This window comes from Pezoporus flaviventris, unplaced genomic scaffold, assembly GCF_033815535.1.
Source record: "Pezoporus flaviventris isolate CSIRO_AGI_PZ_B2104156 unplaced genomic scaffold, CSIRO_AGI_Pfla_v1 ptg000002l, whole genome shotgun sequence".
NCBI lineage: Eukaryota > Metazoa > Chordata > Aves > Psittaciformes > Psittacidae > Pezoporus > Pezoporus flaviventris.
Window position 1 is genome coordinate 86,338,031 of NW_026892550.1, and position 25,390 is coordinate 86,363,420.

The 25,390-nt window shown below is 41.1% G+C and overlaps 1 protein-coding gene across 5 annotated transcripts in view; it reads right to left on the bottom strand.

The window, feature by feature from the left end:
- Positions 1-5,101: 5,101 nt before the first annotated feature.
- The window catches only part of DGKI (diacylglycerol kinase iota), a 206,246-nt gene continuing 185,957 nt past the window's right edge, over positions 5,102-25,390 (bottom strand). For all 5 annotated transcript variants that reach the window (XM_061444897.1, XM_061444894.1, XM_061444893.1 and 2 more), the window contains 5 exons: positions 19,079-19,116; positions 17,420-17,540; positions 9,180-9,216; positions 7,178-7,277; positions 5,102-5,801 (listed from right to left, as the gene is read on the bottom strand). In XM_061444897.1, coding sequence (XP_061300881.1) covers positions 5,685-5,801; positions 7,178-7,277; positions 9,180-9,216; positions 17,420-17,540; positions 19,079-19,116 — 413 coding nt within the window. In that variant the 3' untranslated portion in view covers positions 5,102-5,684. The remainder of the gene's footprint in view (positions 5,802-7,177; positions 7,278-9,179; positions 9,217-17,419; positions 17,541-19,078; positions 19,117-25,390) is intronic.

The window sequence follows — 25,390 nt, forward strand, 5'->3', positions numbered from 1 at the left end:
TGTGTACTGCATAACTGCATAGGATAGATTGTCTTCTTTCTTTTAAAGCAGTCTGAGAAACAAGAAACTGCAGCTGAGACTGGAATGTGGCACCTTATAAATAAGGCAGGAGACAAGATGCACTCTGATGGCTGAATACAGTGAAGTTATTCAGCTCTAAGCCTGCCTAATCACTGAAGTCAAATGTAATGAATTTACTGGTGTGATCAAGGCCTGAGGGAGGGAATTTTTCCCTTTGCAGGAGTGGCACCATACGCGGGCCAGGAAATCCCTTGGCCAAGGCAGGAGGTGTTGCTCCAGTGCACATGCATAGTGGATGAGAGAATGCCGCTCTCTGTGGGCACCACCAAGGGCAGCGGAGCTGGAAACACACTGGGGAGTGTAAAGGAGGCCCCTGACCTCTGGTCCCCACAGAGGATATCAGGTAGGCAATCCAGAGAAGCTTGGTGCCATGGCACAACTTGGAGTACACATAGCCATGGCCACTGCTTTGGCTGCTGGGTAATCCATCCCTCCCAAGCCAGTTTTTACATAGTATTAGAAGTGAGAAACTGCCCAAGTACTTGACCTACTTTTGGGCAGCCCAAGCCAAGTGCCAAGCTGTTGCAGCCTGTCTGTACTGCTAACTCCTCAGCAAAGGCTGAGACATCCTGACTCCTCCATATATTCTATTCACAGCAACAGGGTGCAAGGCTGGGTTATAGCTCCTCTTGAGTCATTTCCACAGTGCAGCCATGAGCTGCCCTTCCAAAGGGAATTGAAGCACTGAAGCTGAAGACACATCCTCCACATAAAATTCTGATCTTTATCAATATGCCAGCAAGTTACTTTTAGCACATTACTGAGTTGCTATTGCAATCAGCAGATTCTGGCAGGGACCTAATGGGACTTAAAGCTGTAGATGCCCACTACTGAGAAAAACAGTTGCCTATATTGTTCTCAAAAAAGCAAAATGACACCAGGAGTACCACAGTGAACCCTGTAACACTGTGCCCTATAGCTCCACAGGTATTCAGAAAGGCACAGCTATCTCCAGGACTGCTGAAATGACTGAAGATACTCACATTTGATGCTTTAGATTAATTAAGAAGCTAATAACCCAATATCATTTTGGTGCTGATTTAATGAGGAAAAGAAAGAGATGAAATAATGTCTGATGAATAGAAAATAATAGGTATAACGAAGATAGAAATGTTACTTTCAACAAGTTTAAACACCGTTCTTATAAAATACTTCTATATGGACATTAGTCAGGTGCAAAACAAAAAGTAGCGGAAAGAAAATGACAGACCTCAAATGGATCAGCACGAGGAACTGTTTCCTTCTTGGAGTACATGAAGTGCAACAACAGAATTGTCATTAGAGTGTTTTCAAGGTGTACAAATTCCCAGCATATCTATGAATTTCTTGAGTTCCATTAAACTCCCAGCAAGCTTAAAGCTACCAATTCATTGCCCATTTCATAGCTTTTGCCCAGAGTCAGATCATGTCAACATGCTTTTGATATACTGAATGGTCAACATATACCCTAGAGGAGGCTGAAAGAAAAATAACCACATTCTAGGTGAGGTTATGTTAGCGACTTTCACTACTGTGCATGTCACTGTCACAGCAAAGACAAAGACAAAAATGAATAAAAGAGGCTAATATCACTCAAACAAACATCCTATGGCCACATCGTCAGAAGAAAAGCATGTGCCCCATCTATTCATCCACACCAGCACCAGCTCTGCAAATACAGCTGGGAAGATCAATGGCAACAAAACATCAATTTTGTTCTATTTTCTTTGTCTATGGTGCTTCTATATGACAGTTCTCATGTAGCAGGGGACATCTCATGTAGTCTGAATCAAGGCAACAGCACCATGAGTTGAGACCGAGCAATTCTACTGTTGCTGGGGAAAATCAAGGGTGACAGGTGTCAGTAAAAACATCTATAGGCATCTCTAAAGTTCTAAAACACAGACAAGCCGTCACATGAAAGGATGAAAGAGCCAATGGAGTCTGAGGCTTCTTTTGTAACAGGCAAAATTTGCCTTGAACTCCCGTCTTACATGAGTCACTCAGCCTCATACCTCACTGTATTGAGAGATGTCATAATTAGTGAGAAATGTATGACATTACCATGTTTTGGATAACACAGAAAGATACCTCTAGCATTGAAACATGAAATAATAAGAGTAACTGATGTTATTAAATAACAAAAGTAAGTTTATTTTATCAACATTATAAATATTTTCTTTCCCTCCATTTAACTCCAAAATGAGATAGTAAAACCAGTACAATGGAACAATTCAGGAGGTCCTCAAGTCTACTGAAAATGGTCCCCTTTAAATAACAAATTAAAATGGAAAATGACATTTTGGCAGTCCAGCAACCTCAGTAGCTGAGCATCTCTAGGTACTTTGTCATTCAAGTGGAACAATTCTGAGTGTGTGCACATATGTGTGTCTATATATATATATATGCCTACTTATATCTATAGACACGCATACATATAGTAATATACACACATAAATAAACAGAGCCACTGAATAGGCACTTTTAATAAATCAAAATGTTTTATATGTAATTTAAGTGGGTTCCCATCTGCATACTGAAATTTGGGTCCTGCCCAGTGCAGTCAAAATGATACTGTACTAAGTTGAGATCCCAAGTGCTCAAGAGATTCAACATGTACATTGTCACCTCTAACTGCTGCAGAGTCTGCCTGCTTGTGATGGCTGTCCAAAGTTGAAAATCATATTGCACTTGAAAGAGAGTGGGTAAGGAATAATACTGCAGCATCCTGGCCCCAATCTCCTTCCCTCAGTGAACCAACTTTTGATATCCCTGGCTGTGTCTGAGCCATTGCAGAAAACGATATACATGCTCTGTTATCTACAAATAAAATACATCTCCGCTATCTAACGCATTACATGTGCACTGCTTTGGGACACCTTGAATATTAAAGGCACTACATACAGCAGCTCCTGTCCTATCTCCAGTGCTGGAGTTTATTTTCATCATGCAGTAACTGTCTCCTGCTGAGCACACAGCACAGGCAGCTTTCCAGAGGCACAACATGCTCGCTCTGATCACAGAATCATATTCCAGCTATCAGCGAAGAAGGCAAGCCAGACTCTCCTGGGTGCTCTAAACTCCTGTGAGCAGGCCAAATGGCACAAAGGAGCTCAGGAAATCTGCCCATCCTGAAGAGCTGCTCCAGAGCCAGTCCTGCTGCAGCCACTCCACAGGCACGAGGGATGTCTCAGTAAAGGGAGGACCAGATCCTTATTATAATTCACATGTGGGCTCTGGAAGAGCCTGTGGTTAGAGCAAGCCTTTACTACTCTACCTGCTTCATGGGACTAAAGGACCAGGGAGCTGAAGCAGCCACACTGACCATCACACACCAGTCTGGCCTTAGCACAGAACAGAACCAAGTCCCTGGTGTCATTGAAGCTTCTTCCATTTCTCACAGTAAAACAAAGCAAAAAGATAAAAGTGATACTAATATAATTCTTATTTTCATCAAATATGTAGAAATATCACAGTAATACCTTTCCTCACAGCTGGGGAATGATGCAAGTCCTAGCATGAAACAACAGTGTGAGGATCTTCCTTGTGGAAATTTCACGTAACACCAAAATTATACTCTCGTTTTTTTTTATTTTAACAGTTGCCAAATTCTGTTCTAATATATACATACTGACCTTTGCCACAAGCCCCTGGATAATTATCAAGGGAAGGAATTTGGCTTTCATATTTTATTTTTCAAACAAGAAATGTAAAGACAGAAAATAAGACAAAATACATTTCATGTCGCCATTGATCTATTGATTACAAATATATATAGTTTCCTTCCAGATAAAGAAATACTAAAGAAATATTTTTCTCATATCAAATTAACTTTTGAAAACAGAAATAAATTTAACCCCCTTATTTTTAGCTCCTTCTTCTTTGCCACAACAATCACTCTTGTTTGAGGAAAAAAAAAAAAAAAGGATCACATTAATTTCATTTTCACTTCTACCAAGGAAGAAAAACTTATCTGAATAATGACCTGAGTTATTTTCATGGTTTCCAAACTGCATGTAATCCTGATGATCACCACCTACCAGAGACCTACACCTAGCAAGGCGCATGAAAACAAACACCAGTGTATCTTTCAAAACAAACAACAAAGTAAAATTCGAAGAACTATTGCAAGAATTACGCCAAAAGTGTGCCATGAGTGTCTTCATGAGAACTGGTCAAAGTGTAAGTGGAAGCTCTGTTACTTCTGGCAGTTGAGTTTTCTGTAGTGATTGAAAACCTGAAGGAGAACATTTTGCGTATGCCTGTGTGTATGTATATTTGCTTTCTCTTCTTTCGTGGTTATAATCTTTGAGGTAAGACAGAGAACAGATGAGTACAGAAGACACAGTTAGCCTTTGCAGTGGCTAAGCAACTTTATGTTTCTGAGCCTATAGTGAATAACAAGGCAAAAAGCTGCTGCTTGTCCTTCTCCAGTGGGATAGCCTCTCTGAAACTTTGCTCCCTTGGGGAATCAGACAGTTTACAGGTTCAACGAAGATTTGAAGATTTTCCTATTCCAAATGTGACTGGACATTCCTCATTTGTTTGTTGACAGCAGCAAGCCTAGGCTGACCGCTGATGTTCTAGGTCTCCTTCCCACTTCCAGCCATAACGCAAAAGGGACTGGGTCCATGAGTCAGTCTGTCAGAATTCCCTCCATCTTGCAGACGGATCTATCCCAGTGTAAAACTCATATTTTCAAAATTAAAAAATATCTATCAACTTTTAGGCAGGCTTGAAACCGAAGCTGAACCAGGTCAGTCATTATATGTAAAATAGTGGAATGAGAAAACCTACTGGTAACTTTCTGCTTTGTCATACAACATGGTATAGCCCATATAATTAATTTCCATACAAATGACTGTCTCATGAGGATACCATAATTGTGTACACAGCAACAATAGGGAGATTAAGTTTTGTTACTGCTTTAAATCTAGCTGTTCCCCACACCCTGGAAACAAGGCAATGGCAGAGTCCTCTCTAAAAGTGAGAAAACTCCCTGGTGATAGAGCACAATAGAGCACTCCCTGGTGATAGGACACAATTTCCAAGAGGACAGCAAGGGAGGGAATGCAGCCAGTAAAAACACTGGGTTTTTCCTAAGGGCATCCAGGGCTCCTCGAATTTTTTTGCTACTGCCTGACCATTTGTGAAGACTTAACACAGAGATAACAGGTACTATTTAACTGATGAGAAGTGAGGGGAATGGGAGAAAGAAAGGAATGCAGGAAACTTGGTTGGGTGTCATAATGTCCCAGTTAGTTTGGTTCCCCCACAACCTTTTTTCTCTTTCCTTTTTTTTTTTTTTTCTTTTTTAAATAAATTGTACAGATGAACATGAGAGAAGTTCATGCTACTTGCTGGAAGCAATAAAGGTAAGTTTCCATGGCCCATGGATTCCACAGACCTTTGAGTATCCCGCCTTATTCATCTTGGGCTAACTTATGGAACCTAACCGTTCCGTGGCAAGACTCAGTAGCCCTTAGAAACTGGTGGCATGTCCTCAGGTATTTTCCACAAGAGTGAGAGACACGTTGATTCCATCAGCTTCTTCCTCACACGACGCCCGAGTGCCTCAGGTGCACCTTGCGATTTCCAAGGATCCTCTTTGACATTTTCAGACATCAGACTGCTGTCTCCAGATCCTCGTGGGAAACCATTTGGTAGTTTTGTCGACTCTCCAGATAGGAAGCCAGATCTGGGTCACCAGCTTGCTGAGCCCTATCACGAGGGGTCTTACCCTATAATAAAGAAACACGAAGAGAAAGTCTTGTGCTAACATATTTAGAATAGGTGAAAGCATGACCCAGAGAAATTACTACAGGAAGGAAAGAAACAAACTTAGATATTTTACTTATTTGTTGTACAGATTGGTGTTAAGTCAAGGTTTTCTATTAAAGTCACAAGATCCTGAAGATTTTCAAAGTCCTTCTGTGGTTTAGAAGGAACCATGCAGTTCTGCAAGCACATGCCATTTGATACATCACACAGAAGGGCTCACATGCTGCAACTGATTTTTCATTCTATGGCTATGATCCCTATGTTAATGAATATGACTCACAGTACTGTAGCTAACACTTGAAAAGTGTACTTCAGAGACTCCACACTTTGCTAAGGATGTGTGGAGAGAGATGCCCAGCATTTGAGATGAGCTCAACATGTCTCATTCTACCTCAAGTACAGATCAATTTTCAGTGCATCAGTTTACTACCCTGTTATCTGAGCTACCTTACAAGTGCTGTTAAATTGATCCACGAGTCTTGATCCCGAACTATGAAAAAATATTGGAAACACCTTAATGTAACAAAGGTAACAAACACACTCCTGCTCCTTGGATTTCTGGGCAGATGAAGATTAACGAATCAGAAGCCACTTGTCTGGATTTCAGCTGTTACAGAAATTATTTTTTGTCATGTACAGTGCTCTCATCTGAAGAAGAGGTGATCTCTGTCCCCCTTAAAGGTGATCCCATACAGCATAACATGGTAGGAACTGGGTTTACTTGTCTTGTTACAGCAAAGGTGCTTCTGATACAACCACCTCTCAGTTGTGGCCACAGAATGCTTCTGTTCAGAAATGCCAGAAGGGCAGCTTCTGGACCATGTTCCTAAGTAAATATTCCTAGGATTTAATTTTGCCCAGACTTCTATCTCAGCCAAGCATACACCAAGAGACAGTCGTGTCACATCAGTGAGCATAGGGGCAAGCAAGGGCAAAAGAAAATGGTTAACCATCCTCACAAAGCAAGTCAGCCACAATAATGAAGCCTCACAGACACTATGCAATCACAAACCAAGACTCCCCCAGGTGGTCTTTGCCCAGAGGCCTCTCTTGTGACCACACAGGAGGAGAAGGATGCTGTGCCACGGAGATGCCTCATTCACACCCAATGCACCATAGAGTTTGAGACCAGGCTCTAACTATGGTGAAGATGACCCATGAGCTGGGTTCTGAAGTCTCTTGTACTTGCTTTAAATTAATAGAGTTTTCTAAAAAAAAAAAACCAGCTGCTTTTGGCGCACATCAGGAAGCCTCAGTCATGCAAACAGTAGGGATGGATGCTGATCAGTCCTGCTTGGCTGCAATATTTTATAACTGGTTGATGGGGCTGGGTTACCTTTGAGTCTGTCTTTCTCAGCGAGGCTCCTGCATCCACCAGAAGCTGGCAAATGGCACGATGGCGCTGGCAGGCTGCCTTATGTAATGCTGTCTCACCCCTAAACCAAAGTACAGAAACCAGCAGTGAGACACATCACACCGTTTTATATTTACGAAGTATAAGGTGCAGAGGACAGGCAGAGAAGCATGCTGTATTTCTGCAAGGTTCCCTCTTTCTGGCAGAGGTAGACTTGTGCACTCTCTGCCTTGGCATTTACATCCTTTGACTCAGTAGGAAAGCCTGCAATGCACAAATAGCAAAGAACTTCTGAGGGGTGGGAAAGAAACATGCACTGGTTTTACGTATTCAAAGGGCTGAATGTCCCATGCAACCAGCAGCTTTGCTATCTGCTGCAAAGGCAAAGTAGCCACCTTCTTATTTCACAGCAGGCAAAACAGCACCAGTGTTTGTTTCTTCCTGCAATTTCTTCGATTCCTTCAATTTTCTCAGCCTTATTCTTAGATGCATCCTAAAAAATTCCTGCCCGTGAAAGGCATGACCGGTGTACTTGCTGGTCTGGTTCTGATACTCTGCTCTTGGATGTCAAAGAGCAAGAGCTGTGTTTTTGTTTTCTATCTCTGGACTGCTGAGCTACTGAGGAAGCTTGAACACAGGCTTTTCAAAAGAGAAATCTGTGGGAACAGATTTATAGCAAAGCTCCTCATTCAGATTGGGATATGAGTAATGGGATTCTGAGACTGACTGTAGTACAAAGCTTAAAGAAATGTATCTAGATTCTCCTAGGAAGAGAAGCGAGGTATGCTTTGACTGGGTTGAAAAGGTGTCCTTAATACTAGTATCTAACAAGTAGGGCCGCTACATAACCCCCAAAATAAAAAATGAGAAGAAATTTGTGTGGTAGGTCAAATATTACACCTACCTACCTACCCACCCAGAAAGTGGGAGGGCATAATGGAGTTTCAGCTTAGGTCAACAACAGGGCAAGCTGAAATATTAACAGGCAACCTTGTAATGAATCTGCCTCTGCTGCATGAGAACTAGATTCAGAATGGGATACTGTCTGATTTCCCCCTGAGGATCAAAAGACTGATTCATGCTGCCAGTTACAGCTTGAACCTTCCCTTTTCAAGCCTTAGCAGTAAAAGGACTTTTGTAAAGGGAAGCCCTTATAGCCGTGTTCATTTGCTCTTTATTTCAGAGGCTGTGCTATGCTACTGGTTGAAGAGAAACAGTTTGTTCATCCAGGCTTCATCACTCCTGGATTGCACACATGCATCTTGTGCAAAACCTTTCTGATGCTTTCCCCTAGCAGAGGAGGGCACTGTGGAATGAGGAATGGTAGGTTTAACCACTATGACAAAGGCAACTTTTGCTTCCCATATATTTCATACACTTCCCAGGATGGTTCATGCTTCCCTTACATACTCTTTGTGACACCTTGATTATACAACAAGACAGAGCAGTTTGGAATGGCAAATATGTTGGCTTTGGGTTGTTTGTTTGGCTTTTTTTAAATAATAACAGAGGTGATTCAGGTTATAAATACTTGAGAGAAATTACAACTGCACAGCTTGTGGCCACTAGGGACAGCTAAGGCAGAGCACCCTGGATGAATCATGAAGGGATGGAAGAAAAGGTGTAGAGCAAGAAAAGTAATTCCCTGACTTCTAAAATTTACTCTTCAAGCTGGTTCTTCAGTAACTGGATGCCAGAAACATCAAAGCAAAATGCAGTACTTGTATTCCTCTAGAAAGATTAATAAGGTGTGGGAAGCAATAGAGAGGAATTTCTTTACAGAATTCAAGAAACATTTGGTTTAGGCCAGAAAGCCACATATGAGGTAGTTGCTTGGGTTAAGGGAGACTCTTATTTTCTTGCTTGTTTTTGAAAAGCTGTGCCATTTTACAAGCTTTTTTATTTTAAAGTTTGCATGTGGAAAACAAGAGAAGTCTGCTAGGCTAATGCCCATAATGTGAAGAGTAGGGTAGGTTGTACTTACGTTTCACTGTCTATCATGTCCAGTAATTCAGATGGACCTGCAAAAGACAGTCAGGTACAACATATAGCACTTGTCTGCATGATTAGAAGAGTACAACTACGATAAGAAGGCTCCTGGTGAAAATAGGAACAAGAAAACGACTAAAGCACAATTTGCACAAATATGTCAAACTTCAAGGTAATAGTTGCTTGGACGAGCCCTTGCACCAACAAAATTCTGAACACACAGTCACTGCTGGAGTGTCAGCATCAGGCACTAGCTGCCTCTAAATTATACTGGAAATGAATATTCATGAAGTTTATTTTCTTACACTTCACCTTGCTCAATTAAGTGGTTCACATAAGTACAGGGCATTGGAAATGCTGATATAGTGGAAACCCTGATATATTGCAAGTTAAAATCTATTGTTAGTACTAGAGGGAAAATGTCATTAGGAAGTTGAAATTAGCCAAATTCTGTCCTGAATGACATCCCTGTGCTACTCCATTTAATAGCGTTATACAGAATGTAGATCAGGGTGGAATATTCCCAGCAGTCTTTATATTGATATGCAAATCCTGTACTCTGCTGGTTAGCAATGATCAGGAAAGTAAGATTAAGAAAAACAGAAAAGATTTTTGTTAAGTGGGACCAAATGATGCATTTATGGTAATGTTCTTTTGTCCTTGATACTCACTACAGACAGATGTTTATAGCAGCAAATTCCATCTCTGAATTACAGTGATATGGAAATGCTACGATCTGGATAGCATTTGAACCAAGAAAAACTTTTCCCTTTGCAGTCTGTTGTACTATTCTTCTCTCCACTCCTCTGGAGCATAGTGCCAGTTGGTATGGAGCAGTTAGCAAGGGGAACAGGGAAACTTTACATGAATTTTTTTCCTACACATGAATATTTCTCTTCAACATGCTTTGACTTTGAAATTCAAGAGTCCTCAAGAGCTTACAGCAAATCTCACCTGAAACTGAGGAATTTCACACTACTTGCTTACAAAGGCCTACACACAGGCTCCCTACACTCCTTTCACTTCGAGTCCGTGTCAAAATGGATCAGAGCAGCCTGTCTCTCCCTCACTGCTTTTACAACACACTTACTCAGTATCACTGGGGGAAGCTGGCCACCTTGGCTCCTGCAAGGAGCTCCTTCACTTCATCTTCTGTCATTATGAGAAAGAGGTGGTCAAAAAAGAAGCATACTTAGTGCCCTCTGCACAGGACATTGCATAACTATCATGGTAGTCCTCCAAACTATTTAGCCATTCTCAATTGTAAATGTACAGCACCCTGGTTCTACTGCCACACATCCTCACCTCCACAGTTGTGTTCACTCCTCCCTACCAAAAAGAAGAATCATTCATGCTCCTTTAAGCATCAAGAAGAATACAGGGGGCTATGCAGGGCCCGTTGTTGATATGAAAGAAAGATAATGCCTGTGCAACTAAAAAGGAAAAAATGCAAAAACAAACCAAAAAAAAACACACAAAAAAAGACTGCCTTACATCTCACAGGAGAAATCCATGTGAGATGTAAAATAGAGGCAGCTCCCCCTGGCTTGCTGCAATGCCACATTCCACTAATAGGTAACCAAGAATGACCAGCAGTGTTTTAGAAAAGATACTGCCAAGTAAGCTATTATTTCCATTCATGGATGGGACATGGAAGGTTGTGATGCAAAGGTGGAGCAGGGTGTACTGGCTGCATTGGGCACAGAGGTAATTGCCCTGGTAATTGGAAAAAAGGTGTTCAAACATTTGGAGGAAGAATGGAAAGAAGTTAGAAGAATATAACCTGAAAGGGAGGAGAAGATGGGGCAGAGCAGTTCTGGAGAGATAGAAAGACAAGGATAAAGGAAAACTGGTCTAGAGCGGGAAGAGATAGCAAGGCTAGGACAGAGGAGCTGAGTACTGAGGACTGAGCAGGCAGCCTGTGGGTATTGACCTGAGGAGGTGCCAGGTACATCCCACCTGTCTGCGAAGAATGCTCTCCCAGCTACTGTCCCAAATAAGACATTTCATGGAAGTGCCCCAACTCTACCCCAGTCATACATAAGGGACACATATTGGGGTTAATCAATCAACAGCACAACATGGTACCAGGATTCATTTGTTTCATTCTTTCTGGCCTAGCTGTGGAGCTGGAATGCCCCAGCTCACTCACAGCCTGAGCTGTGCCCTTTACTTCTTTATTTTATTTTCACTTGTGCTTCTCTTAAACCATCTCACGCCCTCCTTCTAATTCCCTTTCCCCTCTTTTTTGGACCTCATTTTTACATCAGTCTCCCTGGCGCTGCCAACCGACCATTCCAAATCCCCCTCTGCCCCAGGACAAAAGCTGCACAGATGTGGAAAGGGCTGGCACTGGGAAAGCTAACGGCACTGTCATCCTGACCCAGCGGGGAGGCGACTGTTTTACTCTGGGACAAGAGGCAGAGAAAGAAAAGGGGACCAAGGCGCAGAGAGAGAGAGGACAAAATAACCCAATAGAAATCCGGAAGGGAAATGCATGAGTGAGATTTCTATCAAGGAAAACAGCAGGGGGGGAAATAAAAACAAAAGATAGAAATGTGTGGAGAGGTGGAGGGAGGAAAAATAGAGAGAGAGAAAGAGAGAGTGAGTCTGGGGGGCTAAAGAATGGCAGGATAGGGACAGGGGGGAGAAGTTCGCATGAAAGGAGCTGAAAAGCATGACCCACTGAGGGGAAGCCCAGCTGAGATCACACTCTTTCCTTAACATCTCTGGTAGACTGTCTGTGTAGAATTATTAACTTTTTTCCTTCTCTCTTTCTGGCCCCTTTCACTTCACCAAAGCCCCTCTCCATTTTCTCAGGAGGCAAAGCAGCCTGGGCTGGGGATGGGAGGAGGGAAGGAAAGGAGACATTCAAAAGCAGCTGCACTTTAGCTGAGCTCACTACAACATAAAAGAGAGACTAAATGACCATATTTCAGAGGCATTTCCAAAATATACAGCACCATGCAGTCCAAAAGGCCTCCAGGACAACAGCACACTTTGCCCTCTCCAGTGGATGTGGTTATGGCTGCTCACAGGAGACCCACAGCTATTAACCCCTGCCAGGCCCTTGTCCTGTCAGTCCTTCATAGAACTGGGGAAGAAGGGTATTCAGTTTAAAGCAGTGATGTTGGACATTATCAGCATTTCTGGGTGCTTATCTGTCAAAACCCTCTTTGCTTAATAACTTGATTGAGATTGTTATCTGGGGACAAAACTGAATTCGGTTCCTTATCTTCAAAGAGGGAGTATTTTTAAAATGACAGTAATCTACAAAGTCAAAACTATTTAAAGCCTTTCCCTCACTCCGCACTCCTCATTTTTACCCAATGTGAAGATTAACAATGTCTGGTTAGTACTATTAGTCCCCCTTAACTCAGAATTCCCACTGCAACATAGATGGTAGTCAGGCTATGGGAGCATGCATTCCATCGTAACTCTGTCTCAGTCACGCTGACCTAAACTTATTAAACTTGCAAATTAAAATGGACTGCTTTATATCTTGTACCTTATAGGAAAATTAAGCTGTTTTCTCCTTAGGACCGTCACAAACCTTAAATCATTCTGCAAATCTAGACATACTAACAAAAGTCAGGCAAATACACTCTTCTTCAGTCTTTCTGATGACTATTCACACTTTGTCCCTGACGTATGTCTCTGTCATGGCAAAGTCTGCTTTCCAAAAGCTTTCCTTGACACTCCTGAATCTGGTCAAGATTCAAATCCAAACTCACTGTCAGCTCTTCACTGTTGACTTTATAGCGCTAATAGTAACAAAAGACTTTCTTATCAGAGGATGTTATCTAATGGAGCAAGGATGCTGAGATTTGAAATGTTCAGGATGGGATGCTTTACTGACTGTTCTATCAGAAGTTCCCACCACAAACTCCTAAAGCAACTGCAAACAACTTTCTTCTCTTCTGTTTAAAATTAAAATACCCTAGATGAAATGCTGAATTCTTGAGCCCCTAGAGAAGAGGAGGAGGCAAACAGAATGTCTTGTACAATGGTTATAAATAATAAGTAGTTCACAACTGCCAGATAAAGACTCAAAGCCAACTTTGATTCAAATACAGATGATGATTTAGGAGGTCCTTCTTCTAATGGAGCTTCTTAAACCTTCCTTAATTCTATTTGTGTTAAGCAAGTAAACACTTAACTCTCCCCTAACGTGTATGCATTATGGTGTGAGACAGTTGCTCACTGCAGCAATAAACAGATGTGGTTCTGATATCTACTGAGATTGGCCCTTAGTCTCTAGCTGTGCTTCTTAGCCTAGCTACAGACAGATCTTAAAAGGTTACCTTCCTACTACAAGCAAAAGACCCCTAATTTAATAAGGCAGTCTTGAACAACAGATATGTCTGTGTATCTGCCATTCCTGTGCAGGGAATAGAGAGGAACTGTTTTGCAGGAACAGCAGCCAACACAACTGTTCCTGCAGCAGTAAGCAGCTGTTGTCCTGACACCTACTACATTGGTGCTTCAGCTGCTATTCCAGGCTTGAGCTAGTCCACTACTAAGTATCTGACGATACTGCACAGCTCCCTGCTTGTATGACTCACCTCTGCTTTTTCTAATTTAAGAAGGGTTATTTTCTTCCCTTCAACATCTGAAATCATTCTCATCAAGATCACAGGACAAGCTCTCATATTAACATATCCTGCATGTTTGCAGAAAGCATAAAACCATCTCCACTGTATGGAGATTCAGCATCACTACAGCATTTTCTCTCCTTCATAATCCCAGTGCTGTGGACCCCACTCCTATATCGTGTTTTATTTACTCTGCTATTTTCAAACTAGGCAGTTAAAATTCCTGGTGAGATGATTTCTCTCCTGCGCAATTTTGTTGCTGCTGCTGTTTTCTGAAGATATTCAGAAGATTTTCTTTGTGTCATTAAATAACAGGTTTTCTGTGTTGTATGCTGGAGAGTATTTTACACTGGAACTCCTATTAACTCTCTCCAGATATGTACGGGAAGCAGACAAACTACAGAGGAAGTTTAGCTGGGCAGAGGTGACTGCCAGAAGAAGAGTAAGTATCATTTTTATCAAGGGTGGGTATCAACAGAAATGAGAAGCTAGGTGCAGGGAAAGCCTCAGACATTAGTAGCATTGGGTTTAGTACAGTAATTAATGTTGAGAAGATGCCAGATACCAGAGATGCAGCAAAAAAAAAAAAAACCAAGGGCATTATGATGATGATGATTCAGCAAGAGAGCTTGTTTGTGAGCAAGAAGTGCCCAGGGTAGAAATGAGTTTCATTAATTGCTTGGTGGGCGAAGAGCAGAGGCCTCTATTAAAGCATTGTCCCATGCACTCTGATCCCTAGAGAATGTTAAACAAACAATGCATCTGGAGAAGCCCAGAGGACATATGTCTGGAAAGCTGCAAAAGCTTCCTGCCATTCTTAGGGATAAAGGGGAAAGAGAGGAACTGAGCTGACATTTGCTCAACCTTTTGATTTGTCTTTGTCTAACAGTCTGTAATCCCTCATATTTCTCTATTCAGTTCAAAAATTCCCATGGATTGCCTTCTCATATCCTTACCAGATTAATTGGTCCCATCTTAAACCTTCACTAAAGAAATGGTGACTGGGTCAGACTGACTAAGTTAAGGTATATGCGTCAAAGAAAAATCCCGGAGAAGCAGCCATGACAGTGAATTAGCACAGGTCACACGCAGTGTGAGTAGAGACCAGAGGCAGTAAGAAAATTAAGTGAAATTATGTCTGTCTGTAAAATTCAGAGGCACGTATAATCGCTGTGACTAATGACAATCCACAGAAGTTAAATAAAGTTAGCACTGGCAAGGCTTGTCACAACTGGTAAGAAAACTAGCCAATATTTGGATATAAGGGCAACTTGGCTACCTATATGTACGTATCTATACATAAAAGAGTAAAAGAGCAATTCATTCCCCCTCAGTTTGGTATCTGGGGCACAGTTCAGCTGCCCACTGTCATGGTTTAAGCCCAGCTGGCAAATCAGAACCAAGCAGCCGCTCGCTCACTCTCCCCCATTTCCCCCCCCCTCCAGTGGGATGGGGAGGACAATCAAAAGAATGTAAATCCCATGGGTTGAGGTAAGAACAGTCCAGTAACTAAAGTAATAATAATAATAATGGTGGAAATAGCAAGGGGGAAGAATATTAATAATAAAAGGGAAAGGGAAAAGAAACCAATAAACACAAATGATGCAAGATACTATTGCTCACCACCTGCTGACTGATACTCAGCCCAACCTGAGCAGCTATCTGCCCTTACAGGTGACTCGCCCCAGTTTATATACTGGGCATGATATGCTGTGGTATGGAATACCCGTTTGGCTAGTTTGGGTCAGGTGTCCTGTCTCTGCTTCCTCCCAGTTTCCCGTGCCCCTCCTCACTGGCAGAACATGAGACTGAAAAGTCCTTGATCGGAGTAAACATTACTTAACAACAACTGAAAACATTGCTGTGTTATCAGCACTGTTCTCAGGCTAAAGTAAAAAACACAGCACTGCACCAGCTAGAAAAGGCAGGGAAGCTAAAAAGGAAGCTAAAAAGGAGAAAAATAACCATTTGCAGCTGAACCCAGGCCACCCACACACAGACATTTTGTGCTATTTGATATGCCTACAGACAAGCCTTGGGATGCATTTGGAATGAGAGGGATGTTCGCTTGGCCTCAGATGCCAGTCTAGCATGGGTCTCCTACACGCCTTGTATGTTACCTTGTAGACCTATGCAGATGTCCTGGATATCCAAGGGAAATGACATTAAATAGTTATGTTTAAGTAAATGAACAAAGTGCACAGGTAACTGTCAGCTGAATCAGTTGCTGGGCTTCAATAACTACCTTGACTAACATCTCCCTTGAGCTAGTTATAATAGAAGTCTGCTGCTATTAAAGATGCCCTCCTCACTTCCATCTGGCAGTGAAAAAGGGCAGGTCTCCTCTAGTACTTCTGTCATACATGTGCAAATGAACTCAGTCATAGATCTCTGCTGACAGTACAGGAACTTAGACCCACAGGTTATCTGGCACCTGTATGTAAACATCTAGCTTGACAAATAAATTTAGGAGTCAAGCTCAAGCTGAATCCCACTCCAATCAACACGAATACTAACAGATGGATATTGTCTCTTCCTTTCATGTGAATTGTGCTCATTTCTTCTCCTTGTACAATTTCTGCAGTAACTTTCAAGCATTAGGTAACACTTATTCCAGTTGCCAAAGGCAGTCTCTGTGGTTAGTGCTAATAACACTGCTGCTGAAATAACGTAGCTGATTCTGACATCTAGAAGTCAAAATAGCCACTGATATTTTGAAGAGGGATCAGAGAAAAGCTACAAGAGTGTTTAAAAGACTAGAAAATATTTCCTATAGTGCAGCAGGCTGATGACTGGGACTTTAGCAACAATATTACTGTGCTACTCTGCAGCAATCAGTGAACAAGATTAAGGCAGTTCAACAGGCAGAAATTCCTAATGTGGCTGTCTCAAATGTATATACACAGAAATTGCTGCATATCCTGTGTAAGAATGCCTGCAATACTGTTACTGAAAAAGGCAAAAAGAATCAAAAGAAAAAAAGGGAAACAACATGATCACAGTCTAAATATAAAAATATAAATACATTCAAGTATAAATATAAGTATACATATAAATATGGAATGGAGATAAAGAATCTTTGTTATCAAATCTAACAGAGATAACTTTGTTATCGAATATAACAGAGACAGAATAATGAAGGGTTGGAAGCAAAGCTAGGTGAACCTAGTCTACAAATAAATGCACAGATTCCTAACCAGCATGTTACTAAATACTGAAATAACATACTAATGGCTGGATGCGCTTTCCATTGATGTAAATGTATTAATGAAGATTAGGTACTTTCTAAATTATATGCTCTAATTGAAGAGCAAATTCATAAAGAGGTTTCATATGCTAGAGGTTCTAACTGAAGCATCACACTGTTTCTTTACAGCCCCTCAACTAATGCAACTGTGAAAATACCCACCCTATTCAAAAGCCATCTTTATTTTCATTTCCAGACTTTCCCTTTATCTGGAGTCATCACTGCCACTGATGCCACCCACATTCCTAGCCTCCTGCTCACACATGCTGCAGGTGGACATCTTGCTGAGGGTGACCACAGATGACTGAGGGCACTTCCAGCCACACTGAAGTTTTACCTGACTGACACTTGGCCAAAGTACAGTACTCTGTGGATTTGCCCACTGTGACTCACCATGTTCCAGGATGTATTTCACAATCTCACCATGCCCTGTTTTGGCAGCATGGTGCAACAAGGAGCAGCGATCGGGTCCTTGGATTAACAAATTGGCTCCTTTTTTACAGCATTCTATGAACTGGAAACAAAAGACAAACAGAAGGATAATATGTGAGGACCAGAAAAACAAATTATTGCAGACAAATTATTTACTAATTGTCATAGCAGGTCAGTACAAAACTGGAATAAAAAGAAATAAAATATTAAAAAGCCAGCTTTTAGGTCCCAGTGAAAAAATTTCTGAAACTAGAAGTATTGAAACTATATGTGCTAAGAAAAGAACTTTGTACTTTCTAAACAATGAGACATTTTGACTCTACGGGCAATGAATTATTGTTTGCTAGCAATGTCTGCAAACCACTTCTGGTGATGCTGTTGAGATATTTTAGACTATACATATTTGATAGAAAATTCTGGCTTCTCTACTGAAAATTCCAATTTTTCCTCAGCACAGAAGACAAACACTTTCTGACTAAACCAGGACTCAAAAATCTGCAGGGAGGTGGGGTTCAGGTGCCCCACATGGCTCTTCTCATTTTCTGCCCCCTAGCTAGGGCTGGCAGAGGGGGAAGCACTGCGCTGGGTGAGAACAGGCAGGAAACAGCAACATGCCAGGTCTCACAAACACTGCAAAATCAGGGGAGGAAGGAAAATGCAGAGCAGATCACTGCAGAGAAGAGGGAGAGGATTGCAACAGAGGAGACATAATTTACAACGTAGTACATCTGAAGAAAAGCAAGAAGTTTCCCTGTCAAAGCAAACTTGGGCAAAAAGTTTTCAAGCAGCAGAAAGGGGACAATATTTTTATGACTTCTGGTTGAAGGACTGCTCCATAGATGCTGCAGACACAAGTGCAGCGTCAGAGGTACAGAAGGGGCACCTGCAGGCAAAGGGTTGGCCTAACAGTACTGTCAGTTTTACAAATGGCTCCAAGCTTGCTTCTCACAGATAAAATTGCAATCGTTAATCACAGTCCCCATCCAAATTCAAGGGCGTGTTTTCAAATCCTGACTTGGCTACTGAAAAATACAGCCTGAATAACTGGCAGAAATGGAACTTCAGATTTGGGGCACAAAATGGTTTTGCACGGGTACCTTTTTCCTCCCCATAGCAGACAATACTGAGACACTACATATTTTGAGACATCAGTCAGGTGATAAACCAGCAAGCTGAGGCTTGCTTTACCTGGTCTAGCAATTGTCTTGGTATAAGTTAAGAAACCTCCAGCAACTCTAGGGCTTGGCCAGCAACCTCAATGCCATAAAATATCCTTGACTGTGTAAGGCTGTGTCAGAACTACCCTGCTGTTCAGCACTGCATTTGCCAATATAGTAATTTCCCTGTTAGTAACTGACACATTGCTCTGTGCAGTGCACTATGAATCCTGGGCTGAAAAGTGCTGTCTAACACCCGATCCTATTCACTTGTATTTCACACCTCACCTGACTGATGTGTTCCCCTAATATTCAGGGTTTCCTGGAAAGGCTGTAAAATGGCACTTGCCAGCAGTCCTTACAGCAGTCTATTTATGTTTTGAGCAGAGGTGTGATAAAATTTACAGTATATCAGACCTGCAAAAAGCTGTGAAAAAGGGGACACTCAGTGCTCTGTACTTACCTTCAGTAGATCACCAGCTATGACTGCCTGTAAAAGTGCTGCAAAAGACAAATAGAAAACTAATGTCAGGCAGAAAGTATTATGCATATAGCCTCACAGCTGAGAACATAGCTCACAGTATGTGCAAGTTAGGACCAATACCTCAGTCCACTTGCATTCTCCTACACTACCAAAATCAATGCAAAATCTGCACTGACACACATATTAGAAAGGCAGAAGACTGTCCCTGTTGCATTAAAGATGTATGGATATCAGACCAGCATTGCCAACTCTGCTCTGGAACTGCATGCTTCTATCTCAATTTTCCCCTTGAGACACTTCAGGGACCTTTTAACAGTGTCCATAGGGTGGACCTAAATCCCAGGCACCTGAGCCATCACTGAAGATATCAATGACAAACACCGAGAGCCTGAAAGTATCCTCAGACCTCTGAGACTTTTTGTATTGATGGTGGAGTGGTCAGTTACCCTCAAACACAGTGAAAGTCCCAAGCTGCAGACGATTAAGTGGCAAATGAGAAATTTCTTAATACTTATTAGTATTACAAAAACATTTTGATATGCCAGTGGGCAGCAGGTGCCCCAGGTTTGGCAGGCAGGGTCAAACACAGAGCGGGAGCCAGCCCTCACCTTTGTAGCCTTTGCAATTTAAACAAACACAGAAGGAAAAACAGACAAAGAAAGGCAAAGTGAGCAAAGGCTCTCAGCAAGGCAGGACAGAGCTCTACACAGAGCTGGGAGCTGCTCACCACTCACTACTATCTGCCCTGTGCCCATTAAAAGGAAGGAAGGCACAAGCTGGCAATGCCCTATCTATAGGCTGCATTCAGCTGAAAATTATCATGGTGACAAGTAACCATAAACATGAGAAGCTGTCACAAATCTACTGCTACGCAGCTATTTCCTCCTTCTCCCTGTCATGATATATATATAGTCAAAACCAATTATGAATAATCTTTCTGAGAAAGCACTTATTTGGTTTGCATCTTAGAAAGCACTAAACATCTGCCTTAGTTCATATGTTTCAAGAGCACCTAATCCCTTTTCTATCTTCAAGTCTAGGCAGTGCAATCAAGTTAAGCATTTGCTGAAGTGCCATCCTTGATAAAGATACCAAAAGCTCACACAGGGAGAAACAACGGGAAAAGAGAACTATAGTATAGCCTGGCTCTGAAAAATAACATGCAGGAAACTGCACAGTGTGAGTTCCACAAGGAGCTTGTTACAGCTTCAGAAACGACAGCACCTCTGAGCTAACCACTGCAGGAGAGGAAGGGTGTGCAGACAACTCAACAAATGTCCCTTTCTTTGAAAACACCTGGTGTTGTGCATTGCTTTCTGGTCTCAGCAATGCCTCATGCCCTGGCTATGCAGCAGCAGGGAAAGCAAAAACATAGCCCAGTTAAATTCTGACTTGGGAAAGCAGTAGCCGCAATTCTCGTAATGTTTTACAGTGACCATGAATTAAACTAAATCCTGAAAATCCCCCTGGTACCTATGGGAGTATGAACACACAGATCTGAGGAATGGAAAAAGACAAACACCAGCAGATAAGAGCTAGAACTGGAAAAATACATGTACATCTTTTCTTCAGATTTCATTTTCAGTGGTTTAAGTCTTTTATTTCTCCCCTCCCCACCTCCATAGTTCTAATACTGGCTTAGCCCAAATTACTAGCAGAGTAGAATTTAACCCTTGTGCCATTCATTTTATTTTATTTTTTTCCTCCTTTTTTGATCTGGTCTCACTGCCACATTTATTCTGCAGGCTACTGCAGTCTGGAATTGTATTAAATAATTTGCTCTCCTAACACATATGAAAATCAAATGAACTGGCAACATCAGCTTTTCATTGCCTTCTACATCCTGTATTTTAAGACATGGCTTCTCAGAGGTTACTTCCTAAAAGATGGAGATACCTTTTCTTGTGCAAACCATGCTTAAGATTATAGTTCAGAAAAGCCTGAAGAGACATCTAGAAAACTATGAAGTAACAAGAAAAGCCTGGCAAGCTGCAAGAAATCTTCCATATTGAGTATCCATAACCAGAAGTTGGTCTGATGATAAGGCTATTACGATAAAGCAGCTCTAAACCACATTCAACATTATTAGACCAATCTTATCCTCTCTTTCCTAAGCCTCCAATCCAGCAAAGCACTAAGGCAGGTACTTAGCTTTGAGATAATCACATTCTTTCACCAAATCTACCTGCACACTTAGGTGCTTTGCTAGAGTAAAACTTTTTGCATAAATGAATACATTACAGATCAACAAAACCAGCTGGCATAACAAGCAGATTAGACTATAGTAAAATAATTCAATGCTGTAAGCCAGGATGCTGGAAGACTTAGAAGATATTGAACTAGAAATGCAGAAAGGTTCTTTAGAATAGAGAACACATTTACATAAACATATGAATATTGCTTAGCACACTAACCCCATAAACCCAAATGGGACTGCTGGGCATATTGACAAGGAGGGTGGAGGTGGCAAAAATCACCTGGTTGTTAAAGAGGTAGTAAAATAAGCAAGCAGATGGCATTGACAAGAGAGAGCAGACTGAGAAATAGGACAAAAATGCTGTTAACATGCAATGCCAGGCTAGCTTAAAATTAAAAACATTAAAGTGAGAATGGTTTTATTTCTTCTGATCAGCACTGCACCACTGGTGCAACACATAACATGAATTTTATCATATCCTAAAATACCTTCAGGTCTTAAGGATGGCTCAAAAAATAAGTTGATTTAATAAATATTTAAATCTAGTCATTATTTTATCAACTTCTCATAAGACAAGCATTTGTCATGACTAATAAAAATGTTTTATTACCTTTTTCATTTATTTAGCAAGCAGATTTATTGTTAATGAAAGATGACAGCTTGACAAAACTGGAGACTGAAGTGCTCTGTCCATATAATGAGGAAGCACTCTGTCTGGTAGTAGACACCCCAGGCTCCCTTCTCAGCAAAGCTTGACTTCTACCAGTACACCCCTTTGAACAGCCCCTGCTCCATACCTGCTCTATCACTGACCTCTCTGCTGAAACTGCCAGCAAATATATCTGTCACTACCCAGGGTGATGCATCTTGACAGAAACAATTACCTGCTAGGATATGGACAGACAGAAATGCAGACTGTATGTGCAACAGCTGCTAGAAGACTACCAAACTGTTAGTTTCCACTGGGTAAATTTTGAGATGAGGTTCTAACCACCCCTGTGGCGACCTGACAAAAGAAACCTCATTAAAACACACACACACATACGAAACAACACCCAAACAAACAAAATAGACTCCAATACTTGACTTAGAAATTAAATGTTGAATAGCTACAGGTGGATAGTGCATTAACAGGAAAAGAAAAAGCCACATTAAAAAGGCAGCTAATTGCATCCTGGTAATGCTGCAAGCTAGTGCAGCTTGAGACACGGGAAAAACATCTGCTAGTACACCTACACATGCTGAAAACAATACCTTTCCTGTGGCCTGTGTCATTCTTCATTTCTATGTTAGTGCCCACAGTTTCTATTAGAAACAGCTATTTTTTATTTCATATTCTAAAAATACACGTTAATGCACTGACTTACAATAAACTTTTTGGTTTCCCAGTCATAAAAGTAACCTACTAAATAACAGTTGTTCTCTGGTTCTGCATGTGAAGTCAGCAGCATTAAAAGAGTACTGCAAAATCAGTCATTAAACACTGGGAAACAGATAATGAAGGAGTGAGGCATTTGTACCTAGTAACTTCACGGGCTGTAAGATGACTAGGAGATCTCAGAGGGCTGCCTGGATAGTCAGAAGAGAAAATAACCCTCCGCAGAAAGCAACCTGGCGTCCCTGCAATAGTTCCTGGTGTGCATCACCCTTCACAGACTATAGAAGTTCTAGGGAAAATTACCTCTAACTTCCAGTACCTAAATGATGAGCCAAACTAGGACAGAGAGGGGATCCTTCAGAATAGCATCATACCAGGAGGCATATCTAATAACCTGTGAGAAGGACAACAAAAGAAGAGCAAAAGGGGGTGTCCTCAGTTTTTTTAAGAGCTTCCAAGGTATGATACTCGTTGGACGAGGCAATGGTTATAGTCAGAAATTTTGGGACCTCTCTGTATAACATACAGGTGCATCAGGAGAACACCTCATGTGAGTGGTAACAAATGCAGATCCACAACTTCAACATAGCAAAAGAAAAGAGCAGGAGAGGGGCAGAAGTCATTGCCACTATCTCATTCACTTCAAAAGCAATGAAAATTCTTAGAAGCAACACAAGGAAGAAGAACTTCAACCAACAACTACCGCTTCCTATTTGCCCTGCAGGAAAACTCCCTTCTGATCCCAAAGCTAAGCTTGGTCAGTTTAACACCAAGGGCATAAAAAGGGCTCAGCACCAGGCTGCTATCATGGAAGAATTTTGCTGCTAAAACAGTATCAGAAAGACCATGGAGAAAAAAATATCTTATAAACCCTTGTAAGCAACATCTCAGGATCACAAGGTTCTTTGTTAAAAGGAGGTTGACATGGAAGATGTTTAGTAAATTAGTTAAATAATCATTAGTGAGTCAGTGAGACGAGTTGGCTTTCACTGTAAGGAATCTCCAAGAACAGTACAGTTCTGCAGTCTGCCACTGTCAATGGTACAGAAGTAATGTGCCTTTTTACATGAGGAAAAGTTATTCATAAACCATAAATATCTTCCAGATTTTACCAGTCATATTGCATATTTGATCTGACACATTCCATACCATATTTACATCCACTGCTGCTATACAAACTAAGCCATGGTGAATGCTATTAAAAATGAATGGCTATTTTGAAGCTTTCACCATCTTCAGGCAATTCTTTAGTGGGCTGAGAACTGTCACAGGAGGGAGCAGAATTATTTAAAACTATGTTTTAGAGAACAAGTACAACACAAAGGAGTTGTCACATCCACAATTAAAATTTGAGATCTATGAATGAAATACAGTGTGAGAACAAAGTATTATTTGCAATAATACATCTTATCATGGGTTAAGAAATACCAGGCTAACAGTGCATCTGATCAGTGTACGACAACATTTAAGAGCATGGGAAATTATAGCAGAGTTCAACTACCATGACTCCAACAGAATTAGGGCTCATAAAACTTTTAGCTCTTTCAAAAGGCACAATAAGACAGTCGATGATCTGAAGTGCTCAGGACCTTGTAGAAACTTCTTTTACCAGGCAGTGCCTGCAGCTGTCCAGCCCTTTCTAAGACACAGCTGATGCACTAACTAATTCAGTTCTTGGAATTAATATGCCATCCACATTTCAGTACTGGATGTTTCTTACCAGCTAAAGGCAACTAATAAAAAAAAAATTAGACATTAGAGCTTTGGTGTGGGGTTCACAGAATTTGAACCTCAGTGTCCACCACCATCTCCTGCTAGATTTTCTCAGGGGAACTCTTAAGGAACACCTCATTAAATACTGCTTCATTCAAAACCTGCTGAGCTGATAATGCAGAAGAAACTGCAGAAGAAGGTGACATCATCAAATTTCTTGAGTTATTAAATGCAACTTGGCCTTCCAGAACGTTTCCATCTCTTTTTGCTGTTGTAGACTTTGTGAAATTCATAGAGTCAGAAATTTGAGGTAATTACTGTTTTACATGTTGAGAAGTTAAAAGCTGACCTTGACGAGAAGAGTGCTTTTACACAGCTGGAGTCTTTTGAGCTGTTAGAGATCAGCATTATAGAAATGATAGGAAAACAAGCCCTCATTCTTAATTTCCCAATAGTTTTATAGAAATCAATAATAACTTCTATTTCAATCACTCAAAAATCACTCGAGTATGAAGTCCATATAGATTATTATTCAGAAATACATTCTTTTCTCTGTAAACAGCAATTTGCTTGTAACAGCTTTGTGCAATCTAGTTAAGACCAAATCTAATATAAAAAACTGACAGCAACGTAACTCACCCAGAAATGTACAGAACTGACTTTTCTTCTACTCTAGCCATGATCTTTAACCTTGGCCTGAAAATGATGGTGGAGGCCACCATGAGGAATTGGTTTGTGGACTACTTCCAATATGACTATGAAAAACAAACATCTAAGATATAGAGCAGTACATATACTTGACATTTCTGAAAGGTCTGCAAGTCCTACAGAAGAGTTTTAGAAATACATGGTGAAGAAAAGTTGCAAATGTCTGCATCTGAGTTTTACAAACCCTTTACCTGTTCTCAGTATTTAATCAGCTTTTAAAGTTACAGAAAAAAAAACCCCAACCACCCAACTTAAAAAAATGTATGCTAAACTATCTACATAACTGAGAAATTAA